At 35.3% G+C, this 25,176-nt stretch overlaps 1 protein-coding gene across 4 annotated transcripts in view; it reads right to left on the bottom strand.

The window, feature by feature from the left end:
• Positions 1–5,055: 5,055 nt before the first annotated feature.
• The window catches only part of ERBB4 (erb-b2 receptor tyrosine kinase 4), a 1,144,263-nt gene continuing 1,124,142 nt past the window's right edge, over positions 5,056–25,176 (bottom strand). For 2 of the 4 annotated variants that reach the window (XM_060623387.3, XM_060623384.3), the window contains exons 26-28: positions 17,483–17,530; positions 16,399–16,696; positions 5,056–13,387 (exon numbers count right to left, since the gene is read on the bottom strand). In XM_060623387.3, the coding sequence (XP_060479370.1) occupies positions 12,942–13,387; positions 16,399–16,696; positions 17,483–17,530 (792 nt within the window). In that variant the 3' untranslated portion in view covers positions 5,056–12,941. The remainder of the gene's footprint in view (positions 13,388–16,398; positions 16,697–17,482; positions 17,531–25,176) is intronic. The other 2 variants (XM_060623389.3, XM_060623388.3) reach the window with 1 other exon arrangement.

The raw sequence follows: 25,176 nt of genomic DNA, 5'->3' as shown, positions 1-25,176 counted from the left end.
CCCTGAGGTCAAATTTGGAAATGAAAATTATAACTCACTTTCTTCTGGAATCCTGAAAAGTGACTTCACAGAATTGCAGTTGCCCTTGAATTGGGAGTAAGAGGGTAGATGTGTTAGCATGGGGAATCTCAGGTAGCAGAACCAAGTTTCTAGAGCCTCAAAATAATCTGAGCAAGCAAATTTTACTGTGTTCTCTAGAAAGGTCCAGGAGTCTATAGGAGACTACAGGAACCATGGTCACATTCAGGATGTATGGTGGTGGAATATGCATTAGACCAAATAGCTGGACATCAGATAGGAATGTAGACATTTTGGTGTAAGTCAGAGTAAGAAGAAGGATCATGATCAATAATATGAACTACACTGTATATCCTAAAAGATGCCATCATCCTATATTGGCCAAGGACTAGATATTTCCCTTCATTGACATAATGCTACATTAGCCATGTGTCAGAAAACTTTATGTTCATTCAGTATCTATATATGTATGTGTTCCCACAACTACCTTGAACTTGAGTAGGACCAGGTGACTAGTTTTAACCAATGGTGCATGAAAAGAGGTGCTATGCCACTTCTGGGCTATGACAGTGAAAGCCCTTGTCTAACCCCCAACATCCTTTTCTCTATTACAGCAATCATAGAGGTAACATGTTGAGATAGATGAGCCACAGATGAAGCTAGAATGGTCAGTCTCCTAAAGAATCATTTGGAAGAAAGCTGTCAGACCCATAGCAGAAATAAGCCTTTAAGTGATAAGCCAATGATGTTTCAGGGTTAATTTATCTTGCAACATGCAACTCTTTATTAATATAAGCCCCAGAATTTAGATGTCTCCCCTGAGATAAAGTAATTGGAAAAACCTTAAATTGGTTGAACATATTTTGAATTAATTCTGAAAAGTCCTTAATCGGTCAGTTTGTGCTTGCTACTTCTGGATAAACTTGAGATTTGGAAAAGACACTAAGTTTTGTTACAGAAAAAGTAAAATTGCATTTATTGCACATCTGAGTTTAAATGTTTGAAGAAACCACACCTGCTCCATAATTGTTACTATTACAAGATAAATACAGTACAGTTTAAGGGATAAAGTATTTTGATGTCAAGTGGATGGGTGGCCCAGCTATGCCACTTTTTGTGTGCCTTGTACAAGCTTTTCAACCTTTCTAAGATTTTGCTTTTCTCACTTATGAAAAGAGGAATAATAGCACCCAACTTACAGTGATGTGGCGAACATCAAAAGAGACAATCTATACAGAGTGCTTAATATAGGTCCAGACATATGAGAAATATTCAATCAATGTTTATTATTATTTTAATGTTGTTGTAATGGTGAGAAATCCACATAAATAGAATAGCTTTGCAGTGAGTAAAGGCAAGATGAATCAATAAATCCCTGTAATACATGGAAGAAGATGACATAAGAAGATATTTAACATAATTGGAATGACATATTAAGATTTTATCTTCAGGATATTTTATGGTACATATGTGCCTCTTACAGGAATCAGTGGGCAGTTAATAGAATATGTCTTTAAAACTTGGAATCTTTGTTTTTCTTTGTTTCTAAAAAAGGCAAAAAACTTGGATTGTAGCATTTTGTATATCATGCTACTTCTCTTGGAAGTATAAGGAGGTATAAGCAGGTTTGCAAGATAAGTGTATTTCTTTTAAAAATCTGTGGGTAACTTGCAAGAGCAGGTATTTCAATATTCGCTTGTCTCATGTGTACCATTTGGTTTACAGTCTCCTGATTGCTATCTTGTGGTGAATTGTTCTGTTTATAGCTTTAAAATTGCTATCTGGGTGACAGTCTTCTGTTTCTAATCTTAAGATGGTTGTCTAGTGGCTTTGCTCCCCATGGTTTATCATGCAGCTTGATGATACTGTGGAGGGAAATACAATTAGCAAACTATGCACCTGCTCAGTTTACAATTTTATGAGTGTAAGTTGTAGTATGATATACATCTTGGGGTTTGTAGTAAAATCACTTGAAAATAGAGATTCTGTATGAAATCTGTAATACATAAAAATATCTAAATATACTGTGTCTCTATATTCTCTCTCTTGATGTGTACGTATATGTATAAATACATGTATATGTATAAATACACGTATATGTATAAATACATGTATGTGTATAAATACACGTATATGTATAAATACATGTATGTGTATAAATACACGTATATGTATAAATACATGTATATGTATATACAAATAGTCCCTGGCTTATAATAGTTCTACTTCAGAGTTTTCAACTTGATTATGGTGGGAAATTGATACACATTCAGTAGAAACCACACTTCAGATTTTGAATTTTGATCTTTTCTGGGGCTAGTGATATTTGAGATAAATACTCTCTCATGATGCTGAGCAGCAGAGACTGTGAGCTATGGCTCCCACTCAGCCATGTGATTGCCAGAGTTAATAATTGATACACTTACAACCATTCTGGACCCGTAAAATAATTCTGGATTTCACTTTTAGTACACTATTTAATAAGTTACATGATATATTCAACACTTTATTATAAAACACCAGGCTTTGTGTTAAATGATTTTGCCTAACCATAGGTGAATATAAGTACTCTGTGCAAGTTTCGATAGGCTAGGCTAAACTATGCTGTTTGGTAGGTTAGATACATACACACACACACACACACACATATATATATATATATATATATATATATATTTTAGAGAGAAAGACAATGAGTGGGAGTGAGGCAGAGAGAGAAGGCGACAGAGGATCTGAAGCAGGCTCTGTGCTGACAGCAGTGAGCCCCAGACTGAGGTGGGGCTTGAACTCACAAACCATGAGATTATGACCTGAGCCAAAGTTGGACACTCAACTGACTCAGCCACCCACGTGCCCCTGGTAGGTTAGGTATAGTAAATGCATTTTTTATTTACAGAATTTTCAACTTACAATGGGTTTTTCAGAACTTAACCCCATCATAAGTCAAGGAAGATCTGTATAAAAATATGTGTACCTTTCCACAGGACTTATAAAATTAAATTGTGAATTCAAGTCTTAATTGTGACATTCATTTTGGATTCTAACCTTCTATTCCCTTATATACATCACAACTTTGCCATAAGGTTTTTCCTCTTACCAATATCATTTTAATTGAAGTTTTGACATTGGATCAGTATCAGATTCTGTGCTATACTTCATAAAAAGTTAGCATGTAGTAAATCGTAGATAATCTGTCAAGTTATTTATAAATTCAGTTTTTCATGTGAGATTTCACCTAGATGAACATTCTTGTATGTAATAATATTGCCAGACATAAGTGTAGTTATATGCCATTTTCTCTGACATGTGTAAGGAACAAGTGGTGCTTTCACTAGGCAGATTTATTTATTTCTTGTTTATTTATTTATTTTTAGAGAGAGAGAGAGAAGGAGGGGCAGAGGAAGAGAGAATCTCAAGCAGGCTCTGTGCTATCAGTGCAGAGCCCCACATGGGGCTCACAAACCATGGGATCATGACCTGAGCCAAAGTCAAGAGTCATTCGTTTAACCAAATGAGCCACATAGGTGCCCCTACTAGGCAGATTTATAAGACCCTGAGAAAGGGAGGCAATCAGTAGGCTCTCTACATGGTCATTAAAAAAAATAATTCTACTTATTATTATGCTGCATTTATCTTTCTTGAATGAAAGGAGTCTGATTCTCCATCATGGGTGAGTTGCTTTTGTGTAGTTTGAGGGGGCAAAGAGAGGTTTTCAGTTTTATCAGAAGAGCAGTTCTCATGGGACTGATGAAGATGACTGGTGGTCTTAAATTGATTCAATGTGTCAGCATAAAGTGTGGTGTGATCAGAATGAGGTTCTTATTTGCAGAGGAAGAAAGAAAAGTGGTTAACTAAGTAGAAGAAAGATATTTAAGTCAGAAGATGCAGCTTTGAGGGTGGCTACAACCACTTAGTAATAAAGGTCACATGACTCTAAATTTGTTATTTTAGTCTTACTTTCCTTATCTAGATGACCAGAAGTAATATGGTGTCACGGGAAATGTCAACTGTACTTTAGAGCATTAGAAACATAAATTGTTTCTCCCTCTTCTTCAGACTATCAGTTACTTAAAATACATGGTGCCTTGACATATCTCACCCTGAAAGGTATGAAATGACAGTGATTCCAAACTAATGGGTCTCAACATCTAAGGAAGAGAATGTGTTTGTGTCCATGCAAATAGTAGGTGGTGCAATCAACAGGATCTTTAAAGGCCCATATCTGAACAGATTTAAGAGAACTTACTCCAGTTATTATGTTGAAAGATATATTTTCTGTCCACTGATTCAGTTAAGATCATATGTCATCAAATAACCATGGTAGTTTGAAAGAATAATAGAATCTTGAATAAGAAGCTATTAGAATCTTAAAGTTCTTACAGTTTTGGGGGTAGGAAGGAGTAAGAATCAATATTTGAAATAGAAAATTTAGAATAAGAAGCTGAGAGAGGAACTTGTTCACTTCATTAATGTCTCTGAAATTATTCTTACACATTTCCATGGGCTTATCTCAAGTCACTCATCAGTTCACTGACTATTTACAGACCCAGTCCCTCTCCTGCTCTTTAAGCATGGTACTAACATATGATATTCTTTCTAACAAAAGCTTTGCCAGAAATATTTTTGTAAATTGCAATGGGGGCAGAAATAAAGTAATTATAAAAATATTACTGTTATTTGGACACAACCTACCAAATATTCCATATATATGTGTGTGTGTGTATATATATACTCAAAAAAACTCCAACTAGTTAATTAAGCATAGTCTGTGCAGAGGGGTAAGTATGTACACATCAATAGGCATATGCACTAGAGCAAAACCTATGGAATGTATCACATTCCAAACAACTGAAGAGCTTCAGTCCAAAGAACTAAAGAGTTTCAAGGAATAATAATTGGCATTCATAAATGTGGACAAAAATAAATCCATATTCACATCTTCAAATTATTAAATCTAGAACACATCTTCCTCTTTCCCAACTGGTTTTTCTTATAACAAATTTCCGACACAGAAGAGAACATTTGTTTCATATTTTATTGAATTTCATTTATATTAAATTAAAAATATATTTCTGACAGATTCATGTAACAAAAAGGCAGAACAGTTTTCAAATTGTTCAGCTGGGATGATCAGTACGGAATGAGGCAAAGCAGGTCGCATTCTATAATTGCCTTGTACAGGTACAATCCTTTCCCAAGAGCCAAGAGAGGATCCTTGAGAACTAACTGAAAAGCCTAATTACAGAAATTTAAAATACTGTTTGTCCCTCATTCTCAAATAACAACAGAAATTGGGGGAAGGAAAGGAGAATGGGGTGAAGGGTTGGTGGAGAAGAAAGAATAAGGGAAATTATACTAAAATATACCTAACATTAAAAAAGTTAGTATGTGTTAAGTGCATAATCCTTCATAGATAAAATAGAAAAAAATCAAAATAACATTACACCACACACAATTGGCATCTCCTATTGTGTAAGCGAGTGCAGAGGTTGAACACATCACAATAGCGCTGAACACAGAATCACAAGTAATGTCAAAATGATAACTTCCAACCAAAAGGAAACAATCACAAGCCAATTACTTATATACAAATCAATCCTAAAGACATTATGTCCCAAATAAGGATGTCCACAAAAAAAAAAAAAAAATCAAAGCAACATGACCCTTATTTACAAATGCAACTAGCCATGTCTTTAACAAGCTATAAAAATACTATTCACATTTTCAAACATACAGTAGTAATTTTTGTTTGTTTATTTCAAAAAGGCAGCTAACTTTGAACACTGGGATTTAAATGAAACATCAATGGCTTACCAGCTAGGTATTTTTGCACCCCTATCCTCTGAAGATACTTCACAAGAGAGAGGGCTTGTTTTCTGTTTACAGGTTAAGAACATAAGGAAATGAATACGAATGTATATAATACCTTAAGCCTCTGCCTTTTCCGTGAAATGTCTCCCTTTATCACCTGAACTGATCTTAGTCAACTACTTGGATGCAAGTATGAGATGAGTGTTTGAGAGAAGATTTAACATGACTTATTTTTTTGTGCTATGATTTGTCTTGCAAATTGATCTCACTTCCATTTGATCTTGTTATAATGGTGCCTAAGAAAGAGATGAACAACTAGTCATATACCATGTAAAGATGCAGTTTCGACATGCAGCGATGCAAGTCCCTGGTGCTCACAACAGGAAGTGTAGACACACCAGCCAGTGAGGTGTGCATTCAAAGTTAGCTGCCCTCACACAGCTGCTCAGTTTAATAATCGACCCATTTAACAGCAGTACCAATTTATGCTACATTTTTCAAAGTACCTTACTTTAAAAGAACCACTTACATATCTACATTTAGAAAATAACTTCCATACTTGATTACTGGAGTAATCCCAAAAGGATTCTTGGAGTGCTATGGTGTCATCCCCTCACTCCCCCCTCCCAGCCCCTGAGAGATCCAGAAATATACAGGAAAACGACTCTCACATTAGGGAAAAGGAACAACCCCCATTAACTGAAGAATCTGGAAATGGTACTCAAGAACCAGTTTATGTCAATATATAGGAGGTATGATTTCTTTCAAGAGAGCTGCAGGCCTGGGGGAAACATCACATCAGGGATAAAAAATAGCAGTAAAGGCAAAGTGGTTTGGACAGGTTAGACTATTACCTACAGGTATGAAACTTTGTTTTCTGATATTTGTATATTTGTACAAATATAACCACTTCTCATCATATGGGAAAATTCATTAGAGCATTGAAATAAAAATGTCCTTAAAGACTAAAAGTAGAGAAAAAGTGGCAACTTATTAGACTACATGGATTTTCATTGCAGTGAAACTGCCCTCATTATGTATTTGTCAGATAGATGAATGATCCAATAAGGAATGGCAGGTGGTTCTCAAAGCTGAATAACCTTTACCTGTTTGATAATAAGACTCTTCGTTTGTGAAAAAAAAAGTTACAGCAGCTGTAAAACATTTGCGATCAGGAATAAAATAAATATGTAAGGTAAATAAGTTAATTGCTTGCAAAACTAACTTCTCATGTGTAAGTTTTCTATGAAAAGATTAAATCTAAGACCTACCAAGGGTATGTGCACATATGTGAATTTCAAGATTCATCACTGGGCTGACTCAACTCAAGTTTCTGCAGAGAAGGATATAGTAAGAGAATTGGTCTTTATGGGAAAACATAATTTTAATATCATAAAGCATACTCTGTGCAGTAATCGATTGGAGAAGACATTTAAACAATGTCCGCATTGCTAGAATCTTTTACACAGAAGTCAGGCATTTGAGGGCAGAGGCTAAGTCAGTATTTCACAAAGCAACATGTGGGACCTCAGAGACCCACTATGGCTTCACAGAGGTACAGCATCAAGAGGGCCACTTTGAATTAAGGTTGTAGACAGGTGAAGAGAACAGAGGTGGCTGTGCCAATGCGGAAAGAAGTAAGGGTGGTCTTTTTCTTTAAGGTCTAGAGAGATATTACTTTTTCTGTGTTCCTAACAAGATAATCGCTTACTTGCAAAGCTGTCAAGGAATATTTTCCAAGGTAAGCAGGAGACACCCCAAGAGGTTGGGGCTTAGAGTGTTTTCAGCTCATAATTGAAAGAAAAGCATTTTCTTCTGCCCAAAATATCAGCTGGCTAGAAAGAGGTGAGGCAGGAGTCTGCAAAAGTGACACATCCTACATTTTTGTACCTCTACAAAATAGGCGGGACTTAAACAGAGTATCTGATATTTTGACTATTTTCTAGAGACTTTCCTTTTAATGAAAAGAATGAAGCAGCCCATGGTGTTAAAAGCCATCTGTCCATACAAACACAAGGGTTCCTGACCCAACATCGTGCCCACAATAGCTTCATGCTGGCAAGTATGGAGAGAACTACTCTTGCAAAGGCATCTCTGGGATTAGAAAAATTGTATTCATTCTACCCAGATGTACAAAAGCTATCCTCTCTGTGATATCAGTAAAATCAAGGTCCCCACTAATAACTGTTATTTTAAAATCGCACCTAACCTACAACTATATAATGTCATTCGTTCTTACGCAAATGGCAATCAGGAGACATGAGTCTGCTTTCAGTGTCTGTATGGCCTCAAGGCTGCTCTTCGAAGTCCATATACACAGTTAGAGGAACAGCAGAATTTTCTTGCCTATAGCATATACAGTAGAAGTTAGTTTATCTGGATTTCTCACAACTAGAATTTTATACACCTGGACTTCTTGTCTGCAATATTAAAAATCATTGGTCTAATAACTAGAGTCCAAAATAATGAAAATACAGCAGTTTGAAATGCTTCGTTTAGCATTAGTTATCAAAAATTTGTCAATTAATTGCTTCTTTTTGTTTTTGAAAATGGGAGGGTATCGTGGGAAAAATCGACATTTTACAAATTAAATGTATTTTGTTTGGTTCCTAAATGGCATCACTCAATCTTTGTCTCTGCATAAGGTAATAGAACATTCACATTCCCTTTACTTCATTTTGAAGACCTCTTACTTAAAGTCACGTAACATATTTGCCTGTTAAACTCTGCAAGGTGGTGTTTGCAAAAAAAAAATTAAATTTTTTTTCTCTTACATTTAATACAATTAAAAATGGTAAAAGAATAAGAGAATGAGAAAAACATTTAATTGCAATGCTTTAAATCAAGTTTTCACAAGTGGAACCAGCTCTTTATATGCCTACTTTGAGCTAAACCTAACAAATAACAATTTTAAGTGGCAAACTTATCTTATACTATGCAAAATCCATCCTACATTTTCATATCCTGCATTTTATTTTGTTACATAATGTTCTGTGGTTAGTTTTCTAGTTTGATTTATTTAATAATATTAAAATCATTTATTTTCTGAAAACCTAACTAAATCTACGTCTTACAGCATTATCATGGTTTTGCCCAGTTATATACATGCTCTCATGATCACCTTTTCTATTACCTTATGAACTACATACTAGTTAAATAATCAACATTTATAGATGGATGAATAATTCAAGTTTTGAAATAAAGGTTAGATAGTTCTAGAAAACATGTATTTACATCCTTCCCTGTCGGGCTTAAACAATCTTATTTTTTTTCTTTTCACTTTGACACTTCAGAAAGTGAGGGGCACATTGATAGCCCCTCTGACTTCATCTAGCAGCAGAACCTCCCAGTTCTTCTACTGGTTTGTCCTTGGCATTGGGAATATGCATGCTCTCCATGTCACATCCTGCTTTTAGAAGGTATTGATACGTACATTGTAACACTTAGAACACTGTCTCTTCTTTTCTGCATCTCAACATACAAATGTTCAGTCATTCTTCCCGATCTACTAAGGAAGAATCTCTTCTTTTTAGTTTGTACATGTTAATGTGATTTCAGCTTGTATTTTTGTTTTCATTCTCTTTCAAGAATATTACTTGAGAAAGAATCCTCATCCTAACCCATGCCACTAAAATTTGGAAAACCAAATGTTACTCAGCCATCCAAGCGCCTCTTTATGGTTCAGGACGCTTTGTGGTTCTGGGTCTAGTCTAGAGAACATCTTTTCTCATTTAAGAATTAAAGAATGGTTCTTTAAGCAACCATTTAGTTGTACAGTGTTTCCTTGTCTGTAAATAGGATTCCCCAAGATAGGCTAGGCTACAAAATTTGGTGATTTAAAAAAATATAGTCTGTGTAATTTTACTACTAATTTTCTTAATTGGTTCTGCATATTTGCATTGATACAATCAGCTTCTGGGATTTGATATCCTGATGTCCTTTGCAGGCTTCAACTGGCATTTTCAAATTTCATTCTACTGGGTTGAATAAGTTATTGTTTTAGAACAGATAAAACTAGTTTTTTCTTCCTTTCATTCACTCTCAAGTATGTTTTTCTAGGAGACAAAAATAAAACAAAAGAGAAATCCTAAAACAACTGAAATCAAAGATGTACTACAGAAAGCATTCAAAAGAAAAAAAGTTTTTGTGAAGCATTTTGGGTCATCTTGGGTTATACTTGAATCTATTTCTAGTTACTAGTGGTAGACTACCTGATGTGTAAGTGTTTTGTGTTCTCAGAATAGAGACTACATCACTGAATACATTCTATTACCTTCACAGTAAAACATTTATTTTTCTTTCGTTCTCAAAATAAGTGATTCTGTTTTCCATTTCCCAGTAAAAATCATATGAATATAGCAAATCAGAAGAAAAAAAATCAAGTTCTAGTATCCAACAAGGGTTCTGTCAGTGGTAAGTTGTTATAGATTTATCTAGAAAGGGAGGCTTATTTCCAAATTTTCATAAGAACTGATGTGAAGTCCCCTTCCTCTGGAGACTCCTCTAAATGAGTGGGAAAGTTTGAAGATGTTGGACGTTAGCCCCTAAGTCATTCCATGTCTTCAGCCCTGAAAAGTTCATGGTTGAACATCACTGGAAGGGTTCTTACAAACCTCTCCCTTGCTCTATTTCACTCTTATAGCTTACCTGATTTCTCATAACTTAGTAAGAAACCAGTCCCAACACCTCCAAAGTTCTTGGCCAAAGACCAAAAACCTGCTGTTGACTGAGAATCCAGATAGGCCAATTAGCCAGTGAGGCAATATCCTTCTAGACCAGTACGTGTTTGGATGGTAACACTGAAACGGTCATATTAGTCAACTTCAGTAACTTGTAGGTTGTTTAATTCATGTTTCAAATGGATTCATGGGAGATCTTCTAACAAACAACTGATTTTATGATGACCACTCACAAAATAGTCCATAAAATCTTATTCCTTGGACTTATGGGGAAATTCAAATGTCATTCCAAATAAATCCAGACTTAAAATCATTAAGTTAGGGATAATATTGCATTTATGTTGATGTTCCCCATTTACACAGTGCTTTTAGTAGACTCAATAAATATCAGTTGAAAAATTAGGGTGTTGAATGGATGGATTGATTTACTTTTTCAAAACAGGCAGAAACCTAAATCTCTTTCCATTTTTTTCTCTCTCTAAACTCTGTTTTACCAATGGAGATTTTTAGTCTTGTTGCTTTCTTTTTGGTAATATACTTGAATTTGATCCCAACATTTTAACGTTGGGAAAAAAAAATAATCTGAATGACTGCCCACACAGATTTTCCTAGAGAGACTACCCAATTTTCCTAACTGTTGACCTGATTAGGTCTCTTGTTCCTGGAGACTCATTCCTACTATTTGTTCACATTGCTCATCTTAACTCAGTAGGTATTCTTTTAAAAAGATACATAAAAAGATGGTTCTAGAAGTAGGATGATGTGTTAGAAGAGAGTGTTATTATACAAAGTATCAAAAGATTAGTATGTTGGATATTAAAATAATTACATGAGAAATTTTTCACCTTTATTTACAACTTTTGACCCAAGAACCTATCTATAAACTGCAAATGTTTGTGTATTTCTTTTTATTATACCAATTTATGTGCAAAGAGTTACCTTCTACTTCATATAAATAGAGTCTCATACTAGAAATTCCATGGAATCAAGCCAATCCTTACTTGCATTCCTTCGTGTGGAGTATACAAACTGGATAATTTTCTTTGCGTAGCAAATATGATATCACTTGTAGATAATGTGCTGGACCTCTCACCATATTCTCTTGATACTGTTCCAAAGTCCTAATTTGCTTGGTTTGGCATTTCCACAGTCTTTCCTTATCTTAGCTCTTTTAAAAATGTACTTAAATTAGTTATTTTGCTGGTTGCTTCCATATTGCTTCATTCAAAATCCAAAATGGAGTTCAGAAAGAGAACAAATAAAATTATAGCTTAAGTGCAAACTACATTTCTGAGTTTCTGTCAAGTAGACATACCCAATCCAGTGTGTCTCTTCCAGTTCAATGGATTCCCCATTGGACCACCCCTGAAAGTGTCAGTAGTTTTCATGAACCACACAGAACTGTCTCTTAGTTTCCCTTTAACTCTTTATATTCCAACTGCCTATTGAGTACTGTCATTTATGGAGAAGAAAATGTTGACGAATGTAGAGGATGTGGGGGGTACATATTCAATAGATTTACGTTACACTTGACTAATATCTCGGCCTCCCCTTCTAATTTTAAAGACTATAATATTTAAAATAATGGCCATTCCATCATATTAAAATATTTTTTTACAATGCTGTCAATTTATAGCAACACATGAGAAACATTGATGTAAAAATATTTGCAATTAGAAAGTAAAGTCAAAATATAGGAATAAAAGTAATATAAAAGGACAGACCGAAAAAAGGAAAACAAAACCCTCCAAACATAATTACTAGCTATAACTTTGAGAGAGATCTAAAAATTATGGAAGCTGAGTTGGCCATTCTTGCTTGTCAGGATAGAAAGTGTTGGAGAAAGAAACTAGATTTTCAATCTCAGTTACTATCATATGTTATAGAAAAGTTTATCCTTTTTTTTTCTAATGGAAACTTTATTAGGATTTCCAAAGATACTGAAAATGTACACATCAGTTCCTGTAGATAGGAACAGATAGCATGGGTCTTTCAAGCATCTGCATTAAAAAAAAGAAAGAGAAAGAAAGAAAGAAAGAAAGAAAGAAAGAAAGAAAGAAAGAAAAAGAAGAAAGAAAGAAAGAAAGAAGAAAGGAAAAGAAAGAAAGAGACAAAAAAGGGAAAAAGTTGAGAACTACCTTGACAGCAGGCAGTATTGCCTTATATTTGCTGGTCCTTCCCTAGCTGTTCCAGTCTCCTGACCAACCCATGCAGAGAAATGAAGAAACAGTGTGGTTCCTCCTGTCTTTCTCTTTCAGTTCTTCCTTCTAATGTTCAAGTTAGATGAGCACATGACTATCATTGCATCTCTATATCTTCCACTGGGAAGTGTCAAAACTACTGGCCTTGGGAATAGAAGGAAGACCATAAGAGAAAGAGAGGCGGCAGGGAAATTGGAGCGGGCTTGTCTCTATCTTAAAGCCACCGCTGAGCTTACACCACAGTGTTTCGGTGTCTGTAGGGTGGAGGAGGCAGCACGGTGCCTGGCTTCAGCGAGAACTCAGAGAGGTATTCAGGATTCTCTGCCACAATAGGCCGGATCCGTCCATTTTGTTTATAAAAATATTTTGTGCTGTACTCCTGCAGGTAGTCTGGGTGCTGAAGGGTGCTCCGGGGTGGCAGGCTGTGATTCCAGTAGTCAGGGTTGTCGAATGCTTTCTTGGCCTTTTCTGGCACAGACAGTACATTGTTCTTCAGGTACCCGGCATTTCCCAACGCGTTGGCAAAGGTGTTGAGGTACAGCGGCTCATTCACATACTCATCCTCTGCCTTGGGTGGACCGTTGGAAGCATTGTGATATTCGGGATTATCCAAAGCTTGAAGGTCTCCATTTTTTCTCCGAGAAACAAAAGGGTTTTCTTCCACAGGGTTCAGGTATTCTGATGGAATACAAAAATATCAGTTAATATCCACTTTCTGGAAAATGTTTATATAGGATGGTTAGCTTCTTGTTCCAGAACAATGAAGCCACAGATTTGTCTTCATGAATTCTCACGAAAACTATTTTGTTGATTACCTATGTTGATTGCTTGGTTGATTACTTTTGTCATATGAAAAAAGAGTAAGTGGGCCAAAACTCTTAGTGACTAAATAAGGCACCGCAGGCCAGAAGCAGAGTTCCTGTCCCCTAAATTGTTCCTTTTTTTTCCTAATTGTATTTTTATCTCCTATATATGGGGCCACTTGTTTAAAGCTTCTGTTTTCTAAAAGTCGGCATTCTTTTTGTTGGAAAACAAGACAATTTATCAGGGTTAAATAGCTTTTAAATGCGAAGAAATTGGAATTTTTAAAAGGATATTGAAAAATCAAAATGTCTATAGCTTAACTCCATGCTAAGATGAATGAAGTGAAGGAATAGCAGTTTTTAGTCTGTGTGGTTTGCTGTGATGCTCATATAAGTAAAATAGATTTGATTACAGATGTTTCATAGAAAGCCTGATGCATAGGAAAAGAAACATCTAAGGAAAAGACTCAACTGATAAAAATACCTGATGGACATCTAACATCATTAAATTGGCATGCCTTACATATGTTTAAGAATACATATGCTTAAGAATAAAGTATAATTATAACATTTACTTCCAAGTGCTGACCATCATCACAAAATAGCAAACTATTAGTTTGAATCATATGAAATGACTGTTTTGTAGGTGGAAACCAGTCACAGAGTGGCTATATTGTATGATTCCATCTAATAAATCAATATGAAATAGGAATTGACCCAGAATTTTCTTTTTAATTTTTTTTTAACGTTTATTTATTTTTGAGACAGAGAGAGACAGAGCATGAATGGGGGAGGGTCAGAGAGAGGGAGACACAGAATCTGAAACAGGCTCCAGGCTCTGAGTGGTCAGCACAGAGCCCGACGCGGGGCTCGAACTCACGGACCGTGAGATCATGACCTGAGCCGAAGTCGGACACTTAACCGACTGAGCCACCCAGGCGCCCCAGACCCAGAATTTTTTTAAAGGTTGTTAATCAATACTTTTCTCCTTAAATTTAATTCCACCTCTGTGTATATAGTATACACATCTACATAGAGTAGACCCACTTTTTGTCCTCTCTTTTCACTGTATCCACAGAAATGACACTTTACCTATTCCTATTTTGGTGTTGGGCCAGGGAAAGAGCACAATTGTTGAGATGCCATCATTCTGAGACAAATTTTCTACCCTCCATACTTAGCTTGACAAGTAGAGAAAAAAAAATCATCAATTCACGGTTATTTTTCCCTGGATACAGGACTGCTGGATATGGTTAAGTATTTAACATCCTGTGCAAGTTAAAAGATAGTAATGACTAGCCCACAATCATATACAGAAATTAAAGGAACTAACATCATCCTCACAGCAATCCTATGAGCAAGGAAGGACAAGCTGTAGCTTTTCAGTTTTATAAACAGGAAACTGAGATTAAACGATGTATTAAGGATACAACTAGTATTGAACTAGATAGAATTCAGATCTAAAACTCCTATTGAACAATCTCATTCTACTGAACTGTTTTCATTATTGTCCCTAAAGAAGTAGGGAGAACTTTTCACTTGTTGGAATTTGAATGGTTGGAATTTGAATGGTTCTCAAAGCAACTGTCATTTTAAGAACAATGTATGTAAAAACTTACACAGGAGGCAGAATTTGATTTTCCCTACCAGATTCCTGAAAGCGGAGGAGTGTCTATACTAAAATTCTTTAGTCTCTGAGAAGCAGGCTGGAGTACAAAAATCTTTTATGGAAACTTGTATTCAGAGACAAAATCTAGGGAGGTTCTACATTGAGTCTATATTGACTGGCTTGTGTTTTCTTAGAAAGTTCATGTTACTTTTCACCAATGGAATCTACTTATGTATTGTCCTGATGCAAACTTGCATACCATGCAGCTATAAATGGAGGAACAACTCTATGGTTGAGCTGAGGATCTTCCCAGAGAGTATTCTACTTTTAGGGGAATCTGCCAAATCTTCTCGAAACCTACGTGTGTGTCACTACTATCTTACATACATCTAGATAGATAAACTTTAGTAGGTTATTTACAGTTTGAACTTAGGGATCCCTTAGTTGCATTTTATAAAAGTGAATATAACCATATAATCAGGAACATAATGGACCCTTGTAGAGAGTCTTAAAGTTTACTTGACACCAAAGACTCTAGGACACAGTAATCAGTTTTAAATAACAATCATCCATCTTCTCCTTTTGTGATGCTGTTTAACATGGAAGGAGAGTGGCTTTTTCAAAAGTGAAATGTCACTTGATTTGGATGTCTAACATTTCTACTACCAGCTCTGTAAAGTTATCACTGTACTTTGTAGAACCACAAACTGAATATTTTCAAGACATGATGGTAGACATACAAGTAAACACAGTGTCAGAACTTTAACATTTGAAATGTGTCATACGTCATACAAGAAATCATAATATTCTATAATAAACAAAGTCATTCTGATGACACAAAATTTTAAAGAATTGACCAAATATTTTATTGGTGCCATGAAAATACCAGTCTTTATGATCTCCAATATGAGTCCAATAAAGTAATGGTTGTGAAATCTTGTGATATGTTACCTCACTCAAATATTTCAATAAAGATATGTTTAGATCAGTGCTTCTCAAGCTTGATTATGTATAAAAGTCACATAGGGATCTTGTTAAAATGCAGATTTCTATTCAGGTGGTGTCTGAGATTTTGATTTCTAAAAAATCAGAATGCAATTCTAGATGATGTAATGCTGTGGATTTGGATAGCATACTACATAGAGCAGCACCTTAGGCCTTCTCTGGGTCACAAATGTTACCCAGTCCAGTGGTTTGTCAATTTCCCTTCTATACTTTGCTTATTTGGATGGGAGTGAATTTTGAATGGCAATCATTTCTGAACATTCTGTTTGTACCTTGTTTAGGTTTATCTCGCATAGGGGTCATGTAACCTTCTTCATCCAGCTCTCCTCGTGGGCTCCGTTCTGGGGCAAACACTGTGGGGTCGGCGCTGTACCTCTGGGTGCTGCTATCCTCTGGAACGTGGGGTGCCACTGGCTTGCGTAGGGTGCCGTTGCAGCAGGAGTCATCAAAAATCTCGGCTGTAGCCCCCTGAGCAACTGGAGCTTCTGGGATTGTGCTGGTCGTGGCTCTGTACGGCACAGGCACTCCTTGCTCTGCAGCAAACCCCCCGTCTCGGTATACAAACTGGTTCTGTCAATAGGAGAGACACATTTGGATGGAAGTTAGTATTAGGAATAGTTGTAAAAAAAACAACCCAAAGGATATGAGATCTTGTCTTTTAGATAAAAGTCAGAGTGTCTTAATTGAGTTTTTTCCCTGAATGGCTAACAAGCTTGGGTTACAAACACCTAAAATTCCAATTTGGTTTTTAAAGTAAATCATGGGGAAACAATTTGGAAATAAATATTTAAATTTTACTGACCACCTAACACATGACCTAATAAAAAGTATCTCATATTATTTCCCTACAGTTGCCAATTTTTTATATAAAATTCATATTTCGTGACAAATGGAAACACTATTGATTGTAGACAGTCGCCATTAAGAACAGAAGCACAGTGATGCCATTTGGATGATGATATTTCCTTATTGCCTTCTCTTCTGTGGTCATTCTGACTTTGAGTCTCCAAGTACCTAACTAGAGAATCTTCATGGAGACTCTGACTTTTTCGCACACAACCTGTAATCATGGGGAGAATAAAAGGTAACCTCCTCAACCAGAAGCATAATTTATGAGTCCAGGTAAATCCCTCAGGTAAAAATCAAAAGCTGCTGTTGATGCATGATATCTCAACTTTGGATTATCTCCTGAGATAAAACATATCCACAAAGCCCAGCTATATAATCTACAGCAAATTATGAACTCACTGTTGGCAAAAGCAAAATGAGGAAATTATGGAGAGACAAGAGAGAAGAAACATGATAAGCGAAGACCAAAAATACAAAAAAGATGAAGGTTGATTGTGAAATACTTACTCCTGACATGGGGGTGTAGGCAGGAGGAGGGCTGTGTCCAATTTCACTCTAATAGGAAAGAAAAATGGAATGATGGATATAATAAGAGGTAATATGAATGAAAAGAAAAAAAAAAAAAGCCGCATGAGTTGTATGAACCAAAGAGGAAAACATGCACAACAGTGAAGTTTGCTAAATGGTAAAATTTTTATGCATCCTGACTACACGTGAGTTTATTTATGTGTTTTGAGAATATGAAATATTTTAATTCAATCCCTGAAAGAAAAAAATATACAGAAAAAGTGAAATTTTTAAATAGATTAAAAACTAAGTTGACCATGAATATTTTTCTGATTAACCCTAGAAGAAAGATAAAGACAGTAAATAATTAAATACAGTTTTAAATAAAGAACCATTTCCTTCCTTACATGTTATATGACTGAAATGGCCATGTGCCACAGCATTGATTTTCCCTTGTAAAAAGAAACTATCTAGAAGGAGATAAAAGCAAATTTCAATTTTCCTTGAATAATTTTTACTATCAAGTTACATTTGTTTTTCACCATTTCAGCAAAGGGTCAACTTCTTGGTCTTTCCTTTAAAAAGGTGCATACTATCAAACCATAAGAGATTCTTAAATACAGAGAACAAACTGAGGGTTGCTAGAGGGGAGGTGGGTGGGGGGATGGGTTAAATGGGTGATGGGCATTAAGGAGGGCACTTGTTGGAATGAGCACTGGGTGTTATATGAAAGTGATGAATCACTAGCTTCTACTCCTGAAACCAATACTACAAGGTATGTTAACTAACTTGAATTTAAATAAATTAATTAAAAAACTAAAAAGGTACACCTATTTTCTCTTCAAAGAGTCTTTTTTTTTGTAAGTTAAAAAAAAAAAAGGAAGGAAATCTTGGAAAATTAATTCCTTTCCTGGAAATATGCTTTATATATATTATTTTCATGTATTTAGAATCAGTTAAAATTAGACTTCACTTAAAAAAAAAAAGGTATCTGGGGCTCCTGGGTGGCTCAGTTGGTTAAGCATCCTACTTCAGTTCAGGTTATGATCTCATGGTTGATGAGTTCGAGCCCCACATTGGACTCTGTGCTGACAGCTCAGAACCTGAACCTTGCTTCAGATTTTGTGTCTCCCTCTCTCTCTCTGCTTCTCCCCCATTCAGGCTCTGTCTGTCTGTCTCTCTCTCAAAAAAGAAATAAACATTAAAATAAGGGCATCTGTATTCTTATAACTTAATACTCCATCCTATGGGTTAAAAAAAGTGGATACAAGAATATGAGAAAATATTAAGGACAATATTCCTTGGGGTAAATAGAGCGGGTTATGTGAATATCAACACTGTTTCTTAATATACATATCCATTAAATACAATTTTTGAGAACCTTAGTCTACTAAGCCAGGCCCTTTTCTAGACACTGGAGATCATAAATAATGCAGGTAAAAACAACTGATGTTATGAAGCTTGCATTTTCTGCATACATGTATGAAACTTGGCTAAGTATTATTCCAGGCCAATGTTTTTACAATTTAGAAGTTCATAAAACATTCTAAGCAGAATGTGGTTCCATGGAGATTAACTGTTTAATGTAAATTAATAACAACTGGATAACACAATTTCCTATAATTAACTGGACTAATCAAGGGACAAGGTCTGAACTCCTACATTAAGGTTACATTTCAACTCTCCCCATAACTGAGTCATCTACATGATGGCATAGAAAATATTAATCTCTTTCCTTCTCTAATGACATAACTAGAAACGTATTGAAGATCATGATATGGAAAAGTAGAGATATATTTAATATGCTATACATAGGAGGTAGTATTGTCTAGTAGACACATTGTTTTATGATTTGTTAGCTATCTTAGCCCCAGTCCCAGTTACAAGTGATGTGATAAGTCAAGAAACATCTCAGACCCTCATTTTTATCCTTGTCCTCTGTCTTACTCTTAGTGAATACAAAGTAAAATGGTATATATAAGTGAACTTTGTAAGCTCTGCACTACTAAGCAAATGAAGAGGATATAAAAAATTAAATATTCACATATGCTAAATCAGATTTTTAAAGTCAAGCAATCAAAATGCCAGAGCTACTCATCAAAGACACATTTAAAAATGTTTCCCTGTTCTCTACATCACCTTAAATACAGGTATATTTTGTTATCCTTTAGAAATGAAGCTAAATACATTTGCTCGTAAAATTTGAGAGGAATTTGCTGCCAGTGATATGCAAAACAGAGGGATGGTATGGGAAAAATACGGCAACTGCCTAGTGGAACTTTATCATATCATCAACCTTGGTCTTGTCCTATCATTCAACCCTGATTATTGAGCAAGCATTTAACGAATATGCTGGAGATACCATTAGGCACCAGGAGAGACATGACCACTGGCCTTTTGCAATTTACACTGAATGATCAAATATTACCTGAGATTATTAGAAGAAAAGGCAAGAGTAAAATGAAACTGCGGTGACTTTATTTTAATTCTAAGATTACATATTAGAAGAAAGGTATTCCAAAATATTAGTAATTACTGCTGTTCCTTTGGCCTCTAACCTTCCAACAATTGTTGTACTGGTTCGTGTTTGACTAGAATCACAGCTTAGGAAACAGCACTGACTGCTGTCCATTTTGCATTTTATAAAACTTGAGGGATAGATGATCAAAGGAACAAGTTACAAGTCATTCTTCATCAGGAAATACTTTATTATATATATTCATTACGTGAGCTGGACTGCCTTCAATTGTAAAGATGTTGTGTTAAAAATAACTAGATCTGTTGAAGAGAGGCCATGCCATATTAGAATGCAGGCACTGTCCCTGCTTTGACAAGTCTTTCCGTCAGCAACCTGCCAAATCTATATCTGGACACACTGCCAGATACCATCACAGTAATAGGAGTGTCTTCATGCTTTTCCTAGTTTTCTGCATTAAAATGGAAAAAAAATGCTAGGCAAAGTCCCTTAAGCATTCATTGTTTTTAGGGTTACTGGCTGCTTTTTATTTTTCTGTTTTCATTTTTTTCATTTGCTTTTTTTTTTTTTCTTTTCTGTTTTCCATGATAAAAAGTACCTCATTCATTTCCCCCTGGAAGGGCAATGCAGCTACAAGGGAACATCTGTGAGGCCAATTAGCTGGGCTGGAAATGTGATATAATTGTTGTTTAAATATATTTAAATTACATGTTAATCACTATGTCATAATTTATAGGCTTTGAAAATAACTTTTTGTACTTGAGAGCCAAGCCAGATTTTACTTGTTTTTGCTGTTTTTAGTTGATAACAAGCTCTTCTCATTTCCCGCCCCTCTCCCCCCAATTCCCCACACTTGAAGAGCTGAACTTTTAATATCGGAAAGAATGACAGCTGCAAGTAAATTGGTGGAGTAAAAATTAAGATCCCCATAGTCAGAACGAGCTGGAGTGACCTTAAAGTTTTAAGCAGAACAAAGCAGTGCTCTCAGTTTAAAGGCTTTTGTTTTTCCATTGTTCCACTTTCTGCTGTCCATCAAAGCCCAGCTTTGTGGATCTTCTGGAAATACTGGGTGCATCTGTTCAATTAGCTAGTGAGGGGATTTACTGTCAGCAGGACAGAGATAGAAAGAGGTTGGTTATAAACTGGCAGGTGATAGGGAGTTTGTTTCTGGTGGGGGGATTTGTAAGGGTGATAGAGAGAGTCAAGTTTAATTTTGTGGCCCTGTCACTGGGACATTGTATGATTAACTTGGACTGAAATGCCAGAGGTTATAGGGAAGGCAAACATCAGCAAATGTATCAAATACAGTGTTAAATGCACTTTACATACATCATGTCCTGAAATTTATCTTTCATTTGAATGATAAAAATGCAAAACTTCGTCTTATTACATCCACTGTATTTCTCATATTTATTGTGTTCATTAAAACATTATATTGTTAAATATTATCCCTGGGAAATTTTAAGCCAGATGGATTTCCTCTTTAATATTTTTTAAAAAATATGATACAAATCTATGTTCTTAGGAAACTAACAAAAATACATACTTAATGACTAACTTCTACCTAAATTAAACATGCACTTAGGGGTGCCTGGGTGGCTCAGTCGGTTGAGCGTCCGACTTCGGCTCAGGTCATGATCTCACAACTCGTGAGTTCGAGCCCCGCATCAGGCTCTGTGCTGACAGCTCAGAGCCTGGATCCTGCTTCAGATTCTGTGCCTCCCTCTCGCTCTGCCCCAACCCGTTCACATTCTGTCTCTGTCTCTCTCAAAAATAAATAAACATTAAAAAAAATTTTTTAAAAACCATGCACTTAATGAGAGTTTTGTTTGGTTTTTTAACTTCAGATAATTGTTCCTATCAATATTAACTATAGGAATAAAGTTTCTAGGGCCAAGAAATACGTTAAATCCTTTTAACTAAAACAGAGTGTGTCTCTGTAAGATGTTACCAATTCATCAGCACTAATTTGTTACCAAAACACTTCCACATGTAACTATTAAGGATTCTCAATCTTTTATCTTCCTTGTCACATATTCTTAACACTCTGATGGGCATTTTCATATTTTTACAGGTCAGGTAGTAGACAAATAAAATGGTTTTTGCATTATGTACGATTTCTGATGTATGGGTGTAGCATATATTTTTTTCACAACTGAGTTCAACATACAGAGTTTGAGACATCTATTTAGAATCTTCATTTTTCATAAAGCTAGAATCCAGAAGAAAGCAAACAAAATGTGTCCATAGACAAAAAGCCAGTAAGAACTGAGAGAAACCAAACAAATCTAGGCAGCTGGCTCACACACACACACACACAGGCACACACACGTATGTATATATAAATCACACAAAACATCTTTCGCTTATTTATGTTATGTGTTTATTGGCTAATGGACTCATCTACCTACTTGGTTTGATTCTGTGAGATGCTGCTTTTTGGATCAAGGAGTAGAAACTTCCAGTTAGAAAATAAAGTCATGGGATGTAACATACGGCATGGAGAATATAGTCAATAATACCATATTAACTTTGTAAGGTCACAGATGGTAACTACAATTTATTGTGCTGCTCATTTCACAATGTATACAAATGTCGGTCAAATCACTATATTGTACATCTGAAAATAATACATATTGTATGCCAATTATACTTCAATAAAAAACATGGATGTTGTTATAGATATTATTTTAAAAAGTTCTATGTGTCTTTGATAATCAAGAAAAAAAGCATTGGGAACATCATGAGAAATATAAAACTATACTCCAAATTTCAGAATCAACCATAAAGTAAACTTAAATATGGGATGATTCACACTCGTTAATAAAGAAGAAGAAGAAAAAAAAGAATCACCCGGAAGAAAAAAATTAAAAAATAAAAAAAATTTAAGTTTTTACTCTCTAACTCACAAAATAAATAAATTAGCAATAATGATATAATAAACAAAAATATATAAAACCATATAATATTAAATAGATAAACAAATAGTTAATAATAAGCCTGTGATTCAGTTGAAGGAATATTAACTTGGGCTCTTATCCTTTGTTCAGTTTTCATTAACCCTGGAACATCTTATCCCTCTTGTATGTCTCATCTACTCTATTCCTGAAAAGAAATTTTAATAAAGGGAGGGTATGAGTGGAATCAGTAAATATGAATGGGAGACAATTCAGAATTTACAAAGTATAGAGGCATGGTGCCTTTTATCAACATTAATAACTCTACTCTCCTAACTCAGACCTTGAAGTCCAATTAATCACAATGTGTATTCTATTTTGTAGATGAATAAATGACTACTTTTAGGCCAATTGAGAAACAGGAAGAGAGACCATATGCCAGGGACTATTTTAGGTTTTATTTATTCTCATAACCTTTCAAGGTACATATCGTTACTAAAAATCATGATGTCCATTTTACAGATGAGAAAACTGAGGACCAGGGAAGCTATAAGTTCCTCCCATGTACACACAATCATTAGTGGCTATCTAAATCTATTACCCTTTTATTATGCCACATGTAGAACCCCTCTCTGCCCCTGCACAGTGCTTCAACTCTCACATGAGTTCTCATGGTTTCTTTTTCTTATGAAAAATTAATTTCAAGGAGGACTTTGACTCACTAGCCTTAGCCATAAAATACTAATGATGCTTTATAGTACCACTCCTCCCAGCTTATTTGCATTTTAATGAACTACAAGGCCTTAAGCTGAAAAGGAAACTATAAGTAGAATGTGAAGAGCTCATAGAGGAGATGATGGATAAATAGATACAGATAGATAGATAGATTCAAAGATTTTCTGTGACAGCACAATTGCTTATGATTTATTATTCCTACTCCACGGCTTAGTCAATAAATTCCTCTTCCAACTTGACTAAAGGTAAGTAAACTATTATATCTCCAAGAAATAACTCCTATACTCTTTCCAAATATCCATAAAACAAGAGGATATTCCCCTTTAAAATATTCATGGCTAGATGAGTCAATAAAATGAAGCTGAAAATTCCTCATTTTGTACCTTGTTTCTTTAAGTCTTTGCTGCTGTTATATGAAAAAGTCAAAGGACATTATTAGCACAGTCAAAAAAGAAAGGGTATAAGGAAACATGATTTTACATAAGTGCCAACATTCCTTAGCTTCATTCAAAATAAACAATAAGACTTTTGTCACCCTTCTTGAGATTAGTAATCACATAGAATTTATATCTCTTTATCCTGGTGCATATTCTAAATTTTTTTGTTGGTTGTTAGGTTGGTTGGTTTCTGGCAATTTTCTTTTGCATGTCTATATTTCTTTTCAGAAGTGTGTTATGGTATTTAAACATTTCCTAGTTATCACTTAGCTTCTAGTTAACACATGCTGCTAGAAATCTAAAGAGAACTTCTATGAGGTTTCTTAAAGACCTCTTACCAGTTCATTTCAGTTAGAAAAAGTATGGATATTTTTCCTAATTTTTTAACCTATCCATAAGAACATCTGGTTCAATTGCAGTATCTACGTTTAAGAGTAAAAGTGAAATCATTAAGAATTTACCATGTCCAAATTCTTGGGAAATCTGACTAAGTCTTCAAGAGAATCCTAAAATTGCCTCTCTGCTTGAGTGTTTCATAACCTAACATCATGAAGATTATTTAATGAAGACATCTTAGTACACAGACAATGCATTGAGGTCAGGAAACTCTGAAGACAACAACACATAGTCCTGGAACAAGTGGTCACCTGTGGGCTTCTGCCATGAAGGTTGTATTCTTGAACTTCTTGCCACTATGCCATGAGACCTTCAACAAACTCCTTAATCTACTGGGCCCCCAGTTTATTTATCTCTGAAAAGAGAAACTGGACTATGGGATAGGTAGTGAGAAAACGAACTTTTAACTGACAAATTATTTGTATATAAAATGAATATTCTGCCTTAAGTCTACACCATTGTTAAATACTGTAAAATGTGATTAACATGATAGCAAAAGCATCTTATACACTCTTCTTACTTAAATCTTTTCAAAGTATATGAAGCACCTTTTCTTTCTTTTTTTTTTCTTTTTTTTTTTTAATTTTTTTTTTTCAACGTTTTTTATTTTATTTTTGGGACAGAGAGAGGCAGCATGAACGGGGGAGGGGCAGAGAGAGAGGGAGACACAGAATCGGAAACAGGCTCCAGGCTCCGAGCCATCAGCCCAGAGCCTGATGCGGGGCTCGAACTCACGGACCGCGAGATCGTGAC

Source organism: Panthera onca, chromosome C1 (assembly GCF_046562875.1).
Source record: "Panthera onca isolate mPanOnc1 chromosome C1, mPanOnc1 haplotype 2, whole genome shotgun sequence".
Classification (NCBI taxonomy): domain Eukaryota; kingdom Metazoa; phylum Chordata; class Mammalia; order Carnivora; family Felidae; genus Panthera; species Panthera onca.
Note: the sequence above shows the minus strand (reverse complement) of the source record. Positions and strands in the feature narration are given on the sequence as shown.